The sequence below is a fragment of the Tribolium castaneum genome, chromosome 9 (assembly GCF_031307605.1).
Source record: "Tribolium castaneum strain GA2 chromosome 9, icTriCast1.1, whole genome shotgun sequence".
In the NCBI taxonomy this organism is placed as follows: domain Eukaryota; kingdom Metazoa; phylum Arthropoda; class Insecta; order Coleoptera; family Tenebrionidae; genus Tribolium; species Tribolium castaneum.
In genome coordinates this window covers 752,962-773,103 of record NC_087402.1, presented here as the reverse complement: position 1 = coordinate 773,103, position 20,142 = coordinate 752,962, and the positions used below count along the sequence as shown (strand labels likewise).

At 30.6% G+C, this 20,142-nt stretch overlaps 1 protein-coding gene across 4 annotated transcripts; it reads right to left on the bottom strand.

Moving 5' to 3' along the window:
- Positions 1-6: 6 nt before the first annotated feature.
- On the bottom strand, positions 7-20,140 carry LOC662668 (uncharacterized protein). 4 transcript variants are annotated; one of them, XM_008193432.3, is made up of 9 exons: positions 19,842-20,140; positions 14,792-15,154; positions 14,153-14,739; positions 2,739-2,955; positions 2,477-2,688; positions 2,083-2,428; positions 1,132-1,742; positions 808-1,079; positions 7-648 (listed from the first exon to the last, which is right to left on the bottom strand). In XM_008193432.3, exons 1-9 carry the CDS (start codon positions 20,026-20,028, stop codon positions 546-548), a joined length of 2,898 nt encoding a protein of 965 aa, XP_008191654.1. In that variant the 5' UTR covers positions 20,029-20,140; the 3' UTR covers positions 7-545. The 4 variants fall into 4 exon arrangements, with proteins under 4 accessions (XP_008191654.1, XP_008191656.1, XP_008191657.1 ...); XM_008193434.3 differs by having other exon boundaries at positions 808-1,070; XM_008193435.3 differs by lacking the exon at positions 19,842-20,140 and adding an exon at positions 19,505-19,735.
- Positions 20,141-20,142: the final 2 nt, after the last annotated feature.

The following is a 20,142-nucleotide window of genomic DNA, read 5'->3' as shown; positions in this document are numbered from 1 at the left end:
TGAAGGTTTCGGGTAACGCATTTTTCAAATTTATTATATTTTGCTCGATTTCTTCAATACATCGTATACGATTCTAGTCAAATTTAATTCTAACAGCACATAACTATGTCTAAAAGGCGTTTTAAATGCTATTGTCGTCTCATTAAAGATTTCTAATTTTGTGTAAGCTTTAGTTTGAAACTCACTGGTCCCAAGAAAAAACACAAGTATTATAACAATCGCTCGCTAAAATTTTTAATGTTAAAAAATTAATTACATAAATGCAAATTAAGTACACAGAGATCTGAAACAAACTCAAACATTTGTCCGTTATTTAGCACAACTCGTTCTCATTAAAAGCTCTATCAGCTAGAATAAGCAATACGGCTGCTTAAATAAACCTATCCTAAGTTATTAATAATTTAATGAACACTGTTTTACATTACTTTATCACAATCTGTACACTATATGCTCGTTCAAACTTTGATTAAGAAGAATTTTTGTACCGTGAATAAATATCACAAATAATATTATACTTAACTGTGCAGGAAAACAATACTGTGTGTTTAAACCATGCCGAAGCCTTCCGTCCCTTCGCTTATCGCCAGAAGAAGCGATTTTTCAAAATGCTCATAACAGTCGTAATCCGGCAAACAAAGCTGATTAAAACTGCAAAAACAACCAATTAAATAAATAGCTATGAAAAGACAAAACGAGCGAGCGTGATTTCCTCTCAATTCCCGTGATTTCCCTAAAGTCCCCCCGTGATTTCCCTAAATTCCCGTGATTTCCTCTAGTTTCCCGTGATTTCCCCCGACTTGAACTTACCAAGTATGCGCTGTTGGAAGATTCCCAAAAGTTGGGGCTGCAGTAATTTGAAATTTCGGAGTCAATTCTTTAAAACCACCTGGCGGCAACTGCGAACACCCTGTAGTGAACTGCAGTAGCCTTGCCATTTCCTCTTGTGTAAAATTCCCAACAGCAGCCCAAAACCAGCCTACAATTCGTCGAAATTCGGCCGAATTTCCATTAATAACATGATGTTGTTTAAAATCGGCAATACTATACTGACCCGTCCCGCAGAGCAGTAACTGGAAGGCCCATTCAAACAAATATTATTAACATTAAAGTAGAAACGCGTCAAGTGCTTACTTCCAGTTCGTTTTCGTCGAAAATGCTCAAAAGATTGTCAGGAATAAGCTCGTTTAAACCTTTGAGAAACGCCTCCATCTCGTCTTTGATACTCGTGGCCAGACGATACTGAGCCAAAGCGTCCAAATACTGCAATTTCGTGGCGTTTCTCACGCGAATTTTCGAACCGTTCGGTATCAGTTCAACAGTTTTAAGCAACTGGCCTGAGGTATCGTACTGTTCCTCAACGAAATACAGTTCGGTGTCGATCTGATCGATGTCGTTTTCGAGCAAATACTTGATTTTGGACAAGTATAGGTCGGGATCGTCTTGCTCGAAATATTTGTAGTGAACTCGAAGGCCGATTACTTGCGCCAGAAAGGAACGGGTGAATCTGGCACGAACTAATTGGCGGTAGGAGCCGCCTAAAGCACTCTCGTACAAACATTTGCCGACCACTTTTCCGGCGAATTCGTAGTGGCGCAGTTTTAGGTGCGAAGGGCGGCTTGGATTCGGGTGTACGAGCGATTGTTGGCCCTCGTGGAAACTGGTAAATAGAGCGTTTTTGGCGTCGAAAAGTTGCGAGCAAATCAGCTCGAACCATTCGCGGCGCAAGCCGCCCCAGTCGATGCCTATAATGACCAAAAAAATTTTTTTAACTCGATTTTCGATAACACTGATCTGCTTCCAAAGATTTTTGAAAAAAAATATATTTCAGAAAATTTTTCAAAATTCAATATACAGGGTGAGGCAGCTCAACTTGTCTCTTCTGTAGCTCCGTTATTATTAAATCTGGACTTTTGATATTTCGTAGATGTATTTAATACTCTAGAACGCATTTCGGGAAAATATTTTTGAATATACAGAGTGTCCCAAAAAAGTGTGACGTAATTTTTTGCTATTTAAATATATTTTTTGTTATTAAATTTCGGTTCAAAAGCATTCATGCATAGCAATAAGGAAAAAAAGTACCTTGTTCTCCTTGAAATGTGATTTCGAAGTTACGGCACCACTCGCTCACTGAAAAATTCTTCGTTGCTTTCATGCTCGATTCTAGCAATTTCTCTCGATTGACTTTCATCGAGAGCTTCTCATGGTAGTGTTTCTGATGGTACTTGCGTACCTCATGGTAGAAGAAGTCCTGTTTATCTTTAAAAGTTTCGGAACCGCCCATGTTTTTGAGAAGGAATTGGGCAAAAGTAGCCGCTATGACGTTACGTTCTTTTGAAATTAATTCGATTTTAGGTTGGCAACCATCGTCCACTGTGAAATAACCAGTGGGGTGGTCCATCGTTTTGGCTTCAGTTTGAAAACTGAACTAGAAATTTTTCGTAATTTTTTAGGGATTTTTTTGGCACAATCTTACTTTGGTTGAAGGACACAACCGGAACGTGTACAAGCGTTTGGGGATAAATTTCAGGATGAGTTCCTTGATGATGAGCTGTTTGGGCGAAACGTAACACAGGACTTTTTTCGCTTTTTGCAGTCGCTCATTATTGACACCAATTAATTTAGCTTCGTAGCAAATATTGTGGTTTTTCGAAGCCACATTTTTGTGGACAAGAGTTGAATCGATGCCTAAATATTTTATCAAACATTTTTTCAAAAATTTTTTTTCCTAAACTCACTGTTTAAAACAATAATGTCAAAATCGCCATTATGTAACTCGATTCCTTTATATTTAATTGTGGTGTGATAACAACCTTCGTAGAGAAATTTCAATTGAAGACTCACTCGTTGACTTTGCCAGTCGTAATCTAAAGCCGTGGTAAAATTATTGTCGTCATTGTCCAAGTTTGATTCTTTAGAATAGGTTCCTAACTGTGTAATATGGACTGTGTAATCCTAAAAACGCACATAATTGTGTTTTTCCAAGTTTTTTGAACAGATTATTTTAGATTAGGATACGAAACGACGTACAAATAAAAAAAGCTGTAAAAAATATCTAACATTCTTACTCACTTCGTTCGTGCCATGAAATTATTTTTGCAGGTTTTGAAGATCTAAACACGATTTTAGACCAAAAATCAAGTTTTCTTCCTGTTTTTATTAAATTAGAACAAAAAAAAACACCAAATTTGGTAGAAAATGACCAAAAATGTACCTTTTTTAAGCATTTATTCAGCAAAAACTCAATTATTGCGCAAAATTTCTTAAAAACTAGCCAATAAATCACAGAGTTATGTCAAAAATGACATAATTTCTGCAAGTTCTGAAGATTTAAGCACGATTTTAGCCCAAAAATCAGAGTTTTCTTTGTGTTTTTATTAAACTAGAACGAAAAAATCACCAAATTTGGTCGAAAATGACCAAAAATGTACTTTTTTTAAGCATTTATTCAGCAAAAAACTCAATTATTGTGCAAATTTTCTTAAAAACCAAGCCAATAAATCACAGAATTATGCCAAAAAAGGCATTATTTCTCCAAGTTCTGAAGATTTAAGCACGATTTTAGCCCAAAAATCAAAGTTTTCTTTGTGTTTTTATTAAACTAGAACGAAAAAATCACCAAATTTGGTCAAAAATGACCAGAAATGTACTTTTTTAAGCAATTATTTAGCAAAAACTCAATTATTGCGCAAATTTTCTGAAAAACCAAGCCAATAAATAAAGAATTATGTCAAAAATGATATTATTTCTGCAAGTTCTGAAGATTTAAGCACGATTTTAGCCCAAAAATCAGGGTTTTCTTTGTGTTTTTATTAAACCAGAACGAAAAAATCACCAAATTTGGTCGAAAATGACCAAAAATGTACTTTTTTTAAGCATTTATTCCATAAAAACTCACTTATTGTGCAAATTTTCTTAAAAACCAAGCCAATAAATCACAGAATTATGCCAAAAAAGGCATTATTTCTCCAAGTTCTGAAGACTTAAGTACGATTTTAACCCAAAAATCAGAGTTTTCTTTGTGTTTTTATTAAACTAGAACGAAAAAATCACCAAATTTGGTCGAAAATGACCAAAAATGTACTTTTTTTTTAAGCATTTATTCAGCAAAAACTCAATTATTGTGCAAAATTTCTTAAAAACTAGCCAATAAATCACAGAGTTATGTCAAAAATGACATAATTTCTGCAAGTTCTGAAAATTTAAGCACGATTTTAGCCCAAAAATCAGGGTTTTCTTTGTGTTTTTATTAAACCAGAACGAAAAAATCACCAAATTTGGTCGAAAATGACCAAAAATGTACTTTTTTTTAAGCATTTATTCAGCAAAAACTCAATTATTGTGCAAAATTTCTTAAAAACTAGCCAATAAATCACAGAGTTATGTCAAAAATGACATAATTTCTGCAAGTTCTGAAAATTTAAGCACGATTTTAGCCCAAAAATCAGAGTTTTCTTTGTGTTTTTATTAAACTAGAACGAAAAAATTACCAAATTTGGTCGAAAATGACCAAAAATGTACTTTTTTTAAGCATTTATTCAACAAAAACTCAATTATTGTGCAAATTTTCTTAAAAACCAAGCCAATAAATCACAGAATTATGCCAAAAAAGGCATTATTTCTCCAAGTTCTGAAGATTTAAGCACGATTTTAGCCCAAAAATCAGGGTTTTCTTTGTGTTTTTATTAAACTAGAACGAAAAAATCACCAAATTTGGTCGAAAATGACCAAAAATGTATTTTTTTAAGCATTTATTCAGCAAAAACTCAATTATTGTGCAAATTTTCTTAAAAACCAAGCCAATAAATCACAGAATTATGCCAAAAAAGGCATTATTTCTGGAAGTTCTGAAAATTTAAACACGATTTTAGCCCAAAAATCAGAGTTTTCTTTGTGTTTTTATTAAACTAGAACGAAAAAATCACCAAATTTGGTCGAAAATGACCAAAAATGTACTTTTTTTTAAGCATTTATTCAGCAAAAACTCAATTATTGTGCAAAATTTCTTAAAAACTAGCCAATAAATCACAGAATTATGCCAAAAAAGGCATTATTTCTGGAAGTTCTGAAAATTTAAACACGATTTTAGCCCAAAAATCAGAGTTTTCTTTGTGTTTTTATTAAACTAGAACGAAAAAATCACCAAATTTGGTCGAAAATGACCAAAAATGTACTTTTTTTTAAGCATTTATTCAGCAAAAACTCAATTATTGTGCAAAATTTCTTAAAAACTAGCCAATAAATCACAGAGTTATGTCAAAAATGACATAATTTCTGCAAGTTCTGAAAATTTAAGCACGATTTTAGCCCAAAAATCAGAGTTTTCTTTGTGTTTTTATTAAACTAGAACGAAAAAATTACCAAATTTGGTCGAAAATGACCAAAAATGTACTTTTTTTAAGCATTTATTCAACAAAAACTCAATTATTGTGCAAATTTTCTTAAAAACCAAGCCAATAAATCACAGAATTATGCCAAAAAAGGCATTATTTCTGGAAGTTCTGAAAATTTAAACACGATTTTAGCCCAAAAATCAGAGTTTTCTTTGTGTTTTTATTAAACTAGAACGAAAAAATCACCAAATTTGGTCGAAAATGACCAAAAATGTACTTTTTTTTAAGCATTTATTCAGCAAAAACTCAATTATTGTGCAAAATTTCTTAAAAACTAGCCAATAAATCACAGAATTATGCCAAAAAAGGCATTATTTCTGGAAGTTCTGAAAATTTAAACACGATTTTAGCCCAAAAATCAGAGTTTTCTTTGTGTTTTTATTAAACTAGAACGAAAAAATCACCAAATTTGGTCGAAAATGACCAAAAATGTACTTTTTTTTAAGCATTTATTCAGCAAAAACTCAATTATTGTGCAAAATTTCTTAAAAACTAGCCAATAAATCACAGAGTTATGTCAAAAATGACATAATTTCTGCAAGTTCTGAAAATTTAAACACGATTTTAGCCCAAAAATCAGAGTTTTCTTTGTGTTTTTATTAAACTAGAACGAAAAAATCACCAAATTTGGTCGAAAATGACCAAAAATGTACTTTTTTTTAAGCATTTATTCAGCAAAAACTCAATTATTGTGCAAAATTTCTTAAAAACTAGCCAATAAATCACAGAGTTATGTCAAAAATGACATAATTTCTGCAAGTTCTGAAAATTTAAACACGATTTTAGCCCAAAAATCAGAGTTTTCTTTGTGTTTTTATTAAACTAGAACGAAAAAATTACCAAATTTGGTCGAAAATGACCAAAAATGTACTTTTTTTAAGCATTTATTCAACAAAAACTCAATTATTGTGCAAATTTTCTTAAAAACCAAGCCAATAAATCACAGAATTATGCCAAAAAAGGCATTATTTCTGGAAGTTCTGAAAATTTAAACACGATTTTAGCCCAAAAATCAGAGTTTTCTTTGTGTTTTTATTAAACTAGAACGAAAAAATCACCAAATTTGGTCGAAAATGACCAAAAATGTACTTTTTTTTAAGCATTTATTCAGCAAAAACTCAATTATTGTGCAAAATTTCTTAAAAACTAGCCAATAAATCACAGAATTATGCCAAAAAAGGCATTATTTCTGGAAGTTCTGAAAATTTAAACACGATTTTAGCCCAAAAATCAGAGTTTTCTTTGTGTTTTTATTAAACTAGAACGAAAAAATCACCAAATTTGGTCGAAAATGACCAAAAATGTACTTTTTTTTAAGCATTTATTCAGCAAAAACTCAATTATTGTGCAAAATTTCTTAAAAACTAGCCAATAAATCACAGAATTATGCCAAAAAAGGCATTATTTCTGGAAGTTCTGAAAATTTAAACACGATTTTAGCCCAAAAATCAGAGTTTTCTTTGTGTTTTTATTAAACTAGAACGAAAAAATCACCAAATTTGGTCGAAAATGACCAAAAATGTACTTTTTTTTAAGCATTTATTCAGCAAAAACTCAATTATTGTGCAAAATTTCTTAAAAACTAGCCAATAAATCACAGAGTTATGTCAAAAATGACATAATTTCTGCAAGTTCTGAAAATTTAAACACGATTTTAGCCCAAAAATCAGAGTTTTCTTTGTGTTTTTATTAAACTAGAACGAAAAAATCACCAAATTTGGTCGAAAATGACCAAAAATGTACTTTTTTTAAGCATTTATTCAACAAAAACTCAATTATTGTGCAAATTTTCTTAAAAACCAAGCCAATAAATCACAGAATTATGCCAAAAAAGGCATTATTTCTGGAAGTTCTGAAAATTTAAACACGATTTTAGCCCAAAAATCAGAGTTTTCTTTGTGTTTTTATTAAACTAGAACGAAAAAATCACCAAATTTGGTCGAAAATGACCAAAAATGTACTTTTTTTTAAGCATTTATTCAGCAAAAACTCAATTATTGTGCAAAATTTCTTAAAAACTAGCCAATAAATCACAGAATTATGCCAAAAAAGGCATTATTTCTGGAAGTTCTGAAAATTTAAACACGATTTTAGCCCAAAAATCAGAGTTTTCTTTGTGTTTTTATTAAACTAGAACGAAAAAATCACCAAATTTGGTCGAAAATGACCAAAAATGTACTTTTTTTTAAGCATTTATTCAGCAAAAACTCAATTATTGTGCAAAATTTCTTAAAAACTAGCCAATAAATCACAGAGTTATGTCAAAAATGACATAATTTCTGCAAGTTCTGAAAATTTAAGCACGATTTTAGCCCAAAAATCAGAGTTTTCTTTGTGTTTTTATTAAACTAGAACGAAAAAATTACCAAATTTGGTCGAAAATGACCAAAAATGTACTTTTTTTAAGCATTTATTCAACAAAAACTCAATTATTGTGCAAATTTTCTTAAAAACCAAGCCAATAAATCACAGAATTATGCCAAAAAAGGCATTATTTCTGGAAGTTCTGAAAATTTAAACACGATTTTAGCCCAAAAATCAGAGTTTTCTTTGTGTTTTTATTAAACTAGAACGAAAAAATCACCAAATTTGGTCGAAAATGACCAAAAATGTACTTTTTTTTAAGCATTTATTCAGCAAAAACTCAATTATTGTGCAAAATTTCTTAAAAACTAGCCAATAAATCACAGAATTATGCCAAAAAAGGCATTATTTCTGGAAGTTCTGAAAATTTAAACACGATTTTAGCCCAAAAATCAGAGTTTTCTTTGTGTTTTTATTAAACTAGAACGAAAAAATCACCAAATTTGGTCGAAAATGACCAAAAATGTACTTTTTTTTAAGCATTTATTCAGCAAAAACTCAATTATTGTGCAAAATTTCTTAAAAACTAGCCAATAAATCACAGAGTTATGTCAAAAATGACATAATTTCTGCAAGTTCTGAAAATTTAAGCACGATTTTAGCCCAAAAATCAGAGTTTTCTTTGTGTTTTTATTAAACTAGAACGAAAAAATTACCAAATTTGGTCGAAAATGACCAAAAATGTACTTTTTTTAAGCATTTATTCAACAAAAACTCAATTATTGTGCAAATTTTCTTAAAAACCAAGCCAATAAATCACAGAATTATGCCAAAAAAGGCATTATTTCTGGAAGTTCTGAAAATTTAAACACGATTTTAGCCCAAAAATCAGAGTTTTCTTTGTGTTTTTATTAAACTAGAACGAAAAAATCACCAAATTTGGTCGAAAATGACCAAAAATGTACTTTTTTTTAAGCATTTATTCAGCAAAAACTCAATTATTGTGCAAAATTTCTTAAAAACTAGCCAATAAATCACAGAATTATGCCAAAAAAGGCATTATTTCTGGAAGTTCTGAAAATTTAAACACGATTTTAGCCCAAAAATCAGAGTTTTCTTTGTGTTTTTATTAAACTAGAACGAAAAAATCACCAAATTTGGTCGAAAATGACCAAAAATGTACTTTTTTTTTAAGCATTTATTCAGCAAAAACTCAATTATTGTGCAAAATTTCTTAAAAACTAGCCAATAAATCACAGAATTATGCCAAAAAAGGCATTATTTCTGGAAGTTCTGAAAATTTAAACACGATTTTAGCCCAAAAATCAGAGTTTTCTTTGTGTTTTTATTAAACTAGAACGAAAAAATCACCAAATTTGGTCGAAAATGACCAAAAATGTACTTTTTTTTAAGCATTTATTCAGCAAAAACTCAATTATTGTGCAAAATTTCTTAAAAACTAGCCAATAAATCACAGAATTATGCCAAAAAAGGCATTATTTCTGGAAGTTCTGAAAATTTAAACACGATTTTAGCCCAAAAATCAGAGTTTTCTTTGTGTTTTTATTAAACTAGAACGAAAAAATCACCAAATTTGGTCGAAAATGACCAAAAATGTACTTTTTTTAAGCATTTATTCAGCAAAAACTCAATTATTGTGCAAATTTTCTTAAAAACCAAGCCAATAAATCACAGAATTATGCCAAAAAAGGCATTATTTCTGGAAGTTCTGAAAATTTAAACACGATTTTAGCCCAAAAATCAGAGTTTTCTTTGTGTTTTTATTAAACTAGAACGAAAAAATCACCAAATTTGGTCGAAAATGACCAAAAATGTACTTTTTTTTAAGCATTTATTCAGCAAAAACTCAATTATTGTGCAAAATTTCTTAAAAACTAGCCAATAAATCACAGAATTATGCCAAAAAAGGCATTATTTCTGGAAGTTCTGAAAATTTAAACACGATTTTAGCCCAAAAATCAGAGTTTTCTTTGTGTTTTTATTAAACTAGAACGAAAAAATCACCAAATTTGGTCGAAAATGACCAAAAATGTACTTTTTTTTAAGCATTTATTCAGCAAAAACTCAATTATTGTGCAAAATTTCTTAAAAACTAGCCAATAAATCACAGAGTTATGTCAAAAATGACATAATTTCTGCAAGTTCTGAAAATTTAAGCACGATTTTAGCCCAAAAATCAGAGTTTTCTTTGTGTTTTTATTAAACTAGAACGAAAAAATTACCAAATTTGGTCGAAAATGACCAAAAATGTACTTTTTTTAAGCATTTATTCAACAAAAACTCAATTATTGTGCAAATTTTCTTAAAAACCAAGCCAATAAATCACAGAATTATGCCAAAAAAGGCATTATTTCTGGAAGTTCTGAAAATTTAAACACGATTTTAGCCCAAAAATCAGAGTTTTCTTTGTGTTTTTATTAAACTAGAACGAAAAAATCACCAAATTTGGTCGAAAATGACCAAAAATGTACTTTTTTTTAAGCATTTATTCAGCAAAAACTCAATTATTGTGCAAAATTTCTTAAAAACTAGCCAATAAATCACAGAATTATGCCAAAAAAGGCATTATTTCTGGAAGTTCTGAAAATTTAAACACGATTTTAGCCCAAAAATCAGAGTTTTCTTTGTGTTTTTATTAAACTAGAACGAAAAAATCACCAAATTTGGTCGAAAATGACCAAAAATGTACTTTTTTTTAAGCATTTATTCAGCAAAAACTCAATTATTGTGCAAAATTTCTTAAAAACTAGCCAATAAATCACAGAGTTATGTCAAAAATGACATAATTTCTGCAAGTTCTGAAAATTTAAGCACGATTTTAGCCCAAAAATCAGAGTTTTCTTTGTGTTTTTATTAAACTAGAACGAAAAAATTACCAAATTTGGTCGAAAATGACCAAAAATGTACTTTTTTTAAGCATTTATTCAACAAAAACTCAATTATTGTGCAAATTTTCTTAAAAACCAAGCCAATAAATCACAGAATTATGCCAAAAAAGGCATTATTTCTGGAAGTTCTGAAAATTTAAACACGATTTTAGCCCAAAAATCAGAGTTTTCTTTGTGTTTTTATTAAACTAGAACGAAAAAATCACCAAATTTGGTCGAAAATGACCAAAAATGTACTTTTTTTTAAGCATTTATTCAGCAAAAACTCAATTATTGTGCAAAATTTCTTAAAAACTAGCCAATAAATCACAGAATTATGCCAAAAAAGGCATTATTTCTGGAAGTTCTGAAAATTTAAACACGATTTTAGCCCAAAAATCAGAGTTTTCTTTGTGTTTTTATTAAACTAGAACGAAAAAATCACCAAATTTGGTCGAAAATGACCAAAAATGTACTTTTTTTTAAGCATTTATTCAGCAAAAACTCAATTATTGTGCAAAATTTCTTAAAAACTAGCCAATAAATCACAGAGTTATGTCAAAAATGACATAATTTCTGCAAGTTCTGAAAATTTAAGCACGATTTTAGCCCAAAAATCAGAGTTTTCTTTGTGTTTTTATTAAACTAGAACGAAAAAATTACCAAATTTGGTCGAAAATGACCAAAAATGTACTTTTTTTAAGCATTTATTCAACAAAAACTCAATTATTGTGCAAATTTTCTTAAAAACCAAGCCAATAAATCACAGAATTATGCCAAAAAAGGCATTATTTCTGGAAGTTCTGAAAATTTAAACACGATTTTAGCCCAAAAATCAGAGTTTTCTTTGTGTTTTTATTAAACTAGAACGAAAAAATCACCAAATTTGGTCGAAAATGACCAAAAATGTACTTTTTTTTAAGCATTTATTCAGCAAAAACTCAATTATTGTGCAAAATTTCTTAAAAACTAGCCAATAAATCACAGAATTATGCCAAAAAAGGCATTATTTCTGGAAGTTCTGAAAATTTAAACACGATTTTAGCCCAAAAATCAGAGTTTTCTTTGTGTTTTTATTAAACTAGAACGAAAAAATCACCAAATTTGGTCGAAAATGACCAAAAATGTACTTTTTTTTAAGCATTTATTCAGCAAAAACTCAATTATTGTGCAAAATTTCTTAAAAACTAGCCAATAAATCACAGAATTATGCCAAAAAAGGCATTATTTCTGGAAGTTCTGAAAATTTAAACACGATTTTAGCCCAAAAATCAGAGTTTTCTTTGTGTTTTTATTAAACTAGAACGAAAAAATCACCAAATTTGGTCGAAAATGACCAAAAATGTACTTTTTTTTAAGCATTTATTCAGCAAAAACTCAATTATTGTGCAAAATTTCTTAAAAACTAGCCAATAAATCACAGAATTATGCCAAAAAAGGCATTATTTCTGGAAGTTCTGAAAATTTAAACACGATTTTAGCCCAAAAATCAGAGTTTTCTTTGTGTTTTTATTAAACTAGAACGAAAAAATCACCAAATTTGGTCGAAAATGACCAAAAATGTACTTTTTTTAAGCATTTATTCAGCAAAAACTCAATTATTGTGCAAATTTTCTTAAAAACCAAGCCAATAAATCACAGAATTATGCCAAAAAAGGCATTATTTCTGGAAGTTCTGAAAATTTAAACACGATTTTAGCCCAAAAATCAGAGTTTTCTTTGTGTTTTTATTAAACTAGAACGAAAAAATCACCAAATTTGGTCGAAAATGACCAAAAATGTACTTTTTTTTAAGCATTTATTCAGCAAAAACTCAATTATTGTGCAAAATTTCTTAAAAACTAGCCAATAAATCACAGAATTATGCCAAAAAAGGCATTATTTCTGGAAGTTCTGAAAATTTAAACACGATTTTAGCCCAAAAATCAGAGTTTTCTTTGTGTTTTTATTAAACTAGAACGAAAAAATCACCAAATTTGGTCGAAAATGACCAAAAATGTACTTTTTTTTAAGCATTTATTCAGCAAAAACTCAATTATTGTGCAAAATTTCTTAAAAACTAGCCAATAAATCACAGAGTTATGTCAAAAATGACATAATTTCTGCAAGTTCTGAAAATTTAAGCACGATTTTAGCCCAAAAATCAGAGTTTTCTTTGTGTTTTTATTAAACTAGAACGAAAAAATTACCAAATTTGGTCGAAAATGACCAAAAATGTACTTTTTTTAAGCATTTATTCAACAAAAACTCAATTATTGTGCAAATTTTCTTAAAAACCAAGCCAATAAATCACAGAATTATGCCAAAAAAGGCATTATTTCTGGAAGTTCTGAAAATTTAAACACGATTTTAGCCCAAAAATCAGAGTTTTCTTTGTGTTTTTATTAAACTAGAACGAAAAAATCACCAAATTTGGTCGAAAATGACCAAAAATGTACTTTTTTTTAAGCATTTATTCAGCAAAAACTCAATTATTGTGCAAAATTTCTTAAAAACTAGCCAATAAATCACAGAATTATGCCAAAAAAGGCATTATTTCTGGAAGTTCTGAAAATTTAAACACGATTTTAGCCCAAAAATCAGAGTTTTCTTTGTGTTTTTATTAAACTAGAACGAAAAAATCACCAAATTTGGTCGAAAATGACCAAAAATGTACTTTTTTTAAGCATTTATTCAGCAAAAACTCAATTATTGTGCAAAATTTCTTAAAAACTAGCCAATAAATCACAGAGTTATGTCAAAAATGACATAATTTCTGCAAGTTCTGAAAATTTAAGCACGATTTTAGCCCAAAAATCAGAGTTTTCTTTGTGTTTTTATTAAACTAGAACGAAAAAATTACCAAATTTGGTCGAAAATGACCAAAAATGTACTTTTTTTAAGCATTTATTCAACAAAAACTCAATTATTGTGCAAATTTTCTTAAAAACCAAGCCAATAAATCACAGAATTATGCCAAAAAAGGCATTATTTCTGGAAGTTCTGAAAATTTAAACACGGTTTTATCCCAAAAATCAGAGTTTTCTTTGTGTTTTTATTAAACTAGAACGAAAAAATCACCAAATTTGGTCGAAAATGACCAGAAATGTACTTTTTTAAGCAATTATTTAGCAAAAACTCAATTATTGCGCAAAATTTCTTAAAAACCAAACCAGTAAATCACAGAATTATGGCAAAAATGATATTATTTTTTAAAATTCTCAAGATTTAAACACGTTTAACTTTTGCTGTCCCGTCCGTTATCGCAAACATAAAATATTGTTCTTATCTTATTTTAATTTCCACGGTCTAATTTTAATATTATTAAAGTCTTTACTAATTAAAATCTGTCTGAATAAATTTTTTAGAGATATTTTCACACACAAGATTTTTTGTGTCCCGTCCGTCATGTGTAAACTAAAACTAAATTAATCTTTGACATGACCTTATTCTCCGGTATTGTGTTTTACTTTTCTTCAATATTATTAAGTATAATACATTCTTTTTTTTTTTCTTATGACTTTGTGTTTATTTCTATGATTTTGTATCTCGTTTCGCCTCCTAATCAAAATTTTTTTTCCAACAAACCTGTGTCGGATCATCGTCTGAAGGATAGCTACAAACATTTCCATACTCATCCCGTGGTTCAATGTACAACAAATGTGCAACATTTGCCGTACACACAACCGTACTACAATGCCTCACAACAACCGTCCTTTGGGCATAAGCCGGCCCAGCGATGAAAGTCCTCATAAAAGGACTTCCTGCCACATGCTGATTGCTTACCATAATTGTGATTCGATACTGGCCTGCATGTCGTACCATAAACTTAACTTTGGCAATGTTAGCACTGTTTGGATCGGTCGGTGATCCAAGTTCGGTTATAACCACCATTTTACGTGAACCTTCGCAAACATCAACAACAAAATTGTCTGTATCACAGATCGGATAAGGCTGGCCATTGCGCTGATAAAACTGGACAGTGAAACAAACCGTATGACCTACAGGGTGAGGGTCCGACCAATGGAAAATCACTTTACAGTTTGATGGTAGTAGATATTTTCCGGTTACATACTGGAGAAGGGAATGTTTAGCTTCGGGGGCCAATGACGGCTGGGTCATTGCAGCTAACGTTACCAAACCGGCAACTGACACAGAAACGACCAACATACCGCCTGGAATTTTTTCAAAAATTATTTTTTTGCTGGTTACGGAAAATCAATAGACCCCATGTCCAGGCGTCTTGGTGGCTGCTTGACTTGACAACTTCGGACCAAAGATCGGCTTTGAGTGTTTCCAAGTGCGGCTTACGTGTCGGCAAGGATTGTCTTGCAGTTGACCACTTGGGGAAGTCTTTCTGCAAGATGGATTTAGCTTTGGTGTCTTCTAACCAATAGACGTCCTCCAAGCTTGTCACTTCGAGGTTAAGGAGTCGAGGATAGTAGTGCTGGAGGTTGTATTTTGTTAGCCATTGGCGGAGGACGAGACGTTGCTGTAACAAGGCGGCTGCCTTTTGGAGACGTTGCTCGTCGGAGGCGGGAAGTTCTGGCAAATCGCCCAATTGGCCGCATTGGGCCAGCTGGGATATGCCTACAAATTCAGTGTTTTCTAAACATCAAAAATTTGGTGGCTTATATTTATCGATGAAATGGTCCGTTACAGCGCGTGCATTGGCGTAGTTTACTTGGGGTTTATACAATTAATGTTACCGCTCGCTTACAAAAATTTAATTAAAACATAAATATTATTGTTTTATTATAATTACGGAGTACCCAAGAAAAATTGTGGCAATAAAATAGTCGCTAATTTATTAAGACTGCGGTATATTTGTTGAGATTATTTTCTGAACCAATTTTAAAATAGTCGCTAATATCAGCTTGCGATTGGCTAGTTCAAACCCTGACAAGGCACCTAATTTGACATAATCGTTAAAAAATAACTTCATTTCCTTAATCTTACATGGACACCAATGAAGATGTTTAATACAGGGGAGCGTAAGTCACTATTACATTTTGAAAATGTTGCGTTTTAATTCAGTGGAAATTAAAATTAAAAACTAAATAAAAATATTTTAATCATATTCTCTGAGAAATACGCTTGAATAACTGTGATTCTTTCTAAATTCTCGAAAACTGATTCCGTTTTGCGGTTAAAATATCTTTGAATTTCGAAAAAAATCTTTCTACATCACAGCTGGTTACAGGAGTAAATAAAAAGTTTGGTGCTAATGCAAAATATGTGGAAGGTGGTACATTATTCGCTATTTGTTTTGAAACTACAAAATCGGGATTTCTAGTAACTGCGTCAATTTTTGCATTAAATTTATCTTGTAATGACCATTCTACAGATTTTAACTCTATCAAGGTAGGCTCAAATTTCTCAACTGTAATGGATAATTTTAAATTTTACGTTTCTAGAAATTTGATCGTAGTTGGAATATTTGAAAAATTGTTTTCAATAAAATTAAGTTGAGAAACTAAATTTGTGGTTAAAACTAAAGTTTTACATTGTTTAATGCTTTGTGCATCGTCGTTTAAAGCAATAAACAAATGATTTTAATTGATTAAAATTTTTAGAAATTCGTTTCTAACCAAGTACCCCAGCGTGTAACTACAATTGTTGATTCGTCAGAAACGTTACGATTTTTATATTTTTTTAAAAAGGACTTTAAAGAAGGATTATTTAGTTATCTACAAAATCTGCTTGAGGTGAAATTTCCCTTTGAAACGTGGTGTGGTTGAAAACATTTCAAGGGCTAAAAATGGTAAATAATTAAAAAAATATTAATGTCACACCAAAGAATACTTTGAAATGAATTACAATTTCGTAATTTAGTTCTACTGGGTCACTTTTATGCTTTTTAAATAAGTACATGAGATAAAAATGTTCTTTTGACTTTTTAGATATTATTAAAATTAACAGAGAGTTAAGGCGGTTAAAAGTAAAGGTATAATATTAATAGATAAGTGACATTAATTATTTTTTAATTATTTACGAATTACGATTTTTAGCTCTCGAAATGTTATCAAAGGTGATGAACACACTTCAGAGGGAAATACGGTTCGGTTTCACCTCAAGCGCATTTTGCAGTAAGTTTAAATTGCAATAAGTTGGTGAGTCTTACAGATAACGAAATGATTCTTGCACCAAAAATTTATTTCAAGTATTAGCTTTATTTCGTCTCGATTATGTGGGAGTCTATCTTTTAAATTAAAAAACTTTCCAGCATCTCGAAAATTTCACTACACAATTATGCAACGTTACAAGAAAATGTAATTTTTTTGGTTTCCCTTTATCAAGACTCAACCTTGTTAAACTACGTATAAATCTGCGTTTATTGAAAATTTGTTTGCAAAAAAAACGGAGTTTCTAGCTTTATCCAGAAGGAAGATATGAGCATGTAAACGCAAAATGTGTCCAATTTTAGGTGTTTGCAAATTTTTTAGCTAAAACGTCTTTTCAGCCCCTTCGCGAGGGTTGAAACAAAAAATTTTTGACTAAACATTTTTTAATACTCTTTACTAACTTATATCAAGAATGCAAGCTGTTCCACAACATTTCGATTTAAAGGTTTATCTGACTGCAAGCGCGCGCCCATACATTAACCTTCGCCCATAAGATTTCCTTACACTGTTTATTAAGCAACATGTGTTTTTTACGAAGGGTTTTAGTTTGTAGTTTTCCACTAAAAAAATTCAAAACTTGTGACGTGTGAGATTGCCACTAATGGAAAACATCTGTTTTAACACTTGGCTTGCTCTGTGAAAGCAAATAAACAAAGAACTGATAGAAACTTGTTTTGGTGTTTTTCGCTCAAAAGAAATAATGATTGAATTTCTTTGCGTCCATAAATTAATTTAAAAAATGTGAATATTCAGACATTTTACTTAATTCAACGTTATAAATTACATGTTGGCGAGTAAAAAACTTTAGTCGGAATTAATTAGACAAAGTTTATTGATTGCCTGAGCTGTTTTCAGGTGTTACGTTCAATTATTGTTTAAAAATTTTAATCTAATTACCTACCTAGACCGTACTTACAACCAATTTTTTTAATACTGTACTGAATCAAACAATTTCACTTTTGGCAAATGTTCAAGGACATCATCAAGGCGAATAAATCAATAAATCACCACAAAAATACACCAATTTTCTTTCCTTATCACTTTATTTTACCAAGTGCAGTTCAACCCGAGTTGTATAGTCATTAAAATTCCAAATAATCAAATCATGCACGGTGTGCATGTGTTTTTGCACTTAATATTCCTGCATGCATAAAAATAACTGAATTTTTTATTATTATTACTTAAACATTTGTGCGCGAAAGTTTTAAATTCTATAAAAATTAGAAAAAAGTCGTTACAATTAAACACATAAATCCGGTCTTAATTGTTTTTTATTCCAGATTTGATTTTTCTTAAATAAAATTTGCATTCAAGCTCAAATGAATTTTTTTTAGACATGCTTCATTGAATGATAATTACTTGCACGGAATTATGAATGGAAGTTGCTAACTTTTTTGGGGTAAAGTGTAGTCGCGGTTTTTCTACCAAAAAACATTTCAAGTTCAACATCAAAATAAATCATTTTATTTACAAAAACCTCTCCATTCAAACAAGTCCATTCAATGTTATTTTTCATAGGAACAACTTTTTATTTTGTTATTTTACATTTTTGTCATTGAAAATTTATTATGAAATGTATTCTTAAAACGTTAAAAAATCATTTTTTATGAGATTCATTCAGAAAAACTAACAAAATTCGTCTCATTGTTGCTTAAAGAGAAGTTAATTCTAATATTTTTACTATATATTTTTATATTATATATTTTTACTACAGGGTGAAAACATTATTTAAGGCATCACTGTTTTAGAATAACACTGTAGAAATAATAAAATTTCGATCAAATAAAATTTTATATTTTTAATTTTATTGGTTTATTTTGACACCCTAATGACATCTCTGACGTCATTTTTAATTTTTTTTCAAATAACAACTGACGTTTTCAATTAGCTTTTTAGCTAACACACATTTTTATTTTTCTAGTAAGTAAAAGAAATAAAAAAATAAAGCAAAAAAAAGGAGGGAAATAAAATAAAAAAGTTATTGACAATATTATACGTGTAACTAAGGAAAAAAATTGTGCGTTAATTTTTGGTTCAGTTTGTATAAGCAAAAAATAAAAAAATCTGAAAAAATCCACATGGATAATAAAAATGTGGAGTAGTAAATAGTCTTTTAGCAGACTCACCCCGTATATTCAACTTTCAAGTCAAATAATTTAATTTACTAAAAGTTTCAGAATTTTTTTTCGTAATTTGAAAATTTCCAGAAAAAAATCAATTGTGAAGATCCACTGATCAAATTAAAATTAGTTCCATTAAAAAAAATCTTATATTTGAAACGATTTGGACTACGAAGCATTTAGTTTAATATGAAAATAAATAATTGCGAAAAATTCTGAGAAAAAAAATCACGTATAGAGAAAAACGTAAAGTCTTTAACAATTATACAATCTTTTTTTAGTCAAATAATCCCCAACTATAAAAATAAAAAATCACCAAAAATCATTCCAACACAAAATGCGTCCAAGTTGGCAGCATTTGAACACGCCAACCTACCTCGAACATATCCTTTGATAAACGATAACACGCGACCCTAATGAGTTACTTTAACGACTACAGTTTATGGTAGAATTTTAACCGCAACCATTTTAATTTTACTATTTGTTTGCCCAACAAATTCCACATTTACTCCCTGCTGTGAGATGACCAACTTTTATTATTGGTACACATTCAAAATAAAAAAATTTACAAAATCATGAAAAAAATCAAGTTGCGTGTTTTAGAACCGGCGCATCCACCATTTCGCCTTCAGTGGTATAATTACCATCGCCATTACACCCCAAAAAATGGCCTGGTGTTTTGAATTAATTCTTACCAGAGGAGGCACTAGCGGACGGCTGCATGGTCATGCCAATTGAGCAAATTTCAGTATCGTCATCCCACAACATTTTAACACAACACACTCACAACCAACAAAACAAACCCAGATATGTTACATTGATACGGAGCGAGTTTTCAAGGGGTTTCATGGTATTTCTGTGGTAGCAGGTGCTGGGTCGATGGGTGCTCGCCAGCGACTGCAGTGCCTGGCTTTGTTTGTAACCCTGGGCGACTGTATTCCGATACTGCGCCCTCGCACCCTTACATTTGCACCCTTAATCAGGCGCGTTTCGCTGCTTTTTCCAACGTCATCAGTCATTAATTTCACTCACCTTTGTCAACAAAACAGTCCTTGAACGGTGACAAATTGTTCCGTTCTAGCCATTCATCGACTTTACCATCCGGTTTATTGTCCGATTCAAATAATCCAGACCAAAAGCAAAAACACAGTCTTATCACACTAGCAACACTAACAAAAACCAAAAATACAACAGCGAATAGTTTGGCACAACGCTTCATAATACAATTTTACGAAATTTTCGTTACATTTTGGCTTTTTTTCGAGTTTGGTTGAGACGGCTGTGCCCACTTTTAGCAACCGGCCGCCATTACTGTTTTTGTCAAATGTGGCGC

What these genes read in the sequence shown, in the direction of transcription:
- LOC662668 (XM_008193432.3), bottom strand. Translation starts at nt 20,028, where the DNA reads ATGAAGCGTTGTGCCAAACTATTCGCTGTTGTATTTTTGGTTTTTGTT. An exon ending in CACATTTCAAGGAGAACAAG is followed by an intron (nt 1,743 to 2,082) that starts GTACTTTTTTTC and finishes TGGTCATTATAG; the next exon opens with GCATCGACTGGGGCGGCTTG. An exon ending in TCGACGAAAACGAACTGGAA is followed by an intron (nt 1,080 to 1,131) that starts GTAAGCACTTGA and finishes TTGTTTGAATGG; the next exon opens with GCCTTCCAGTTACTGCTCTG.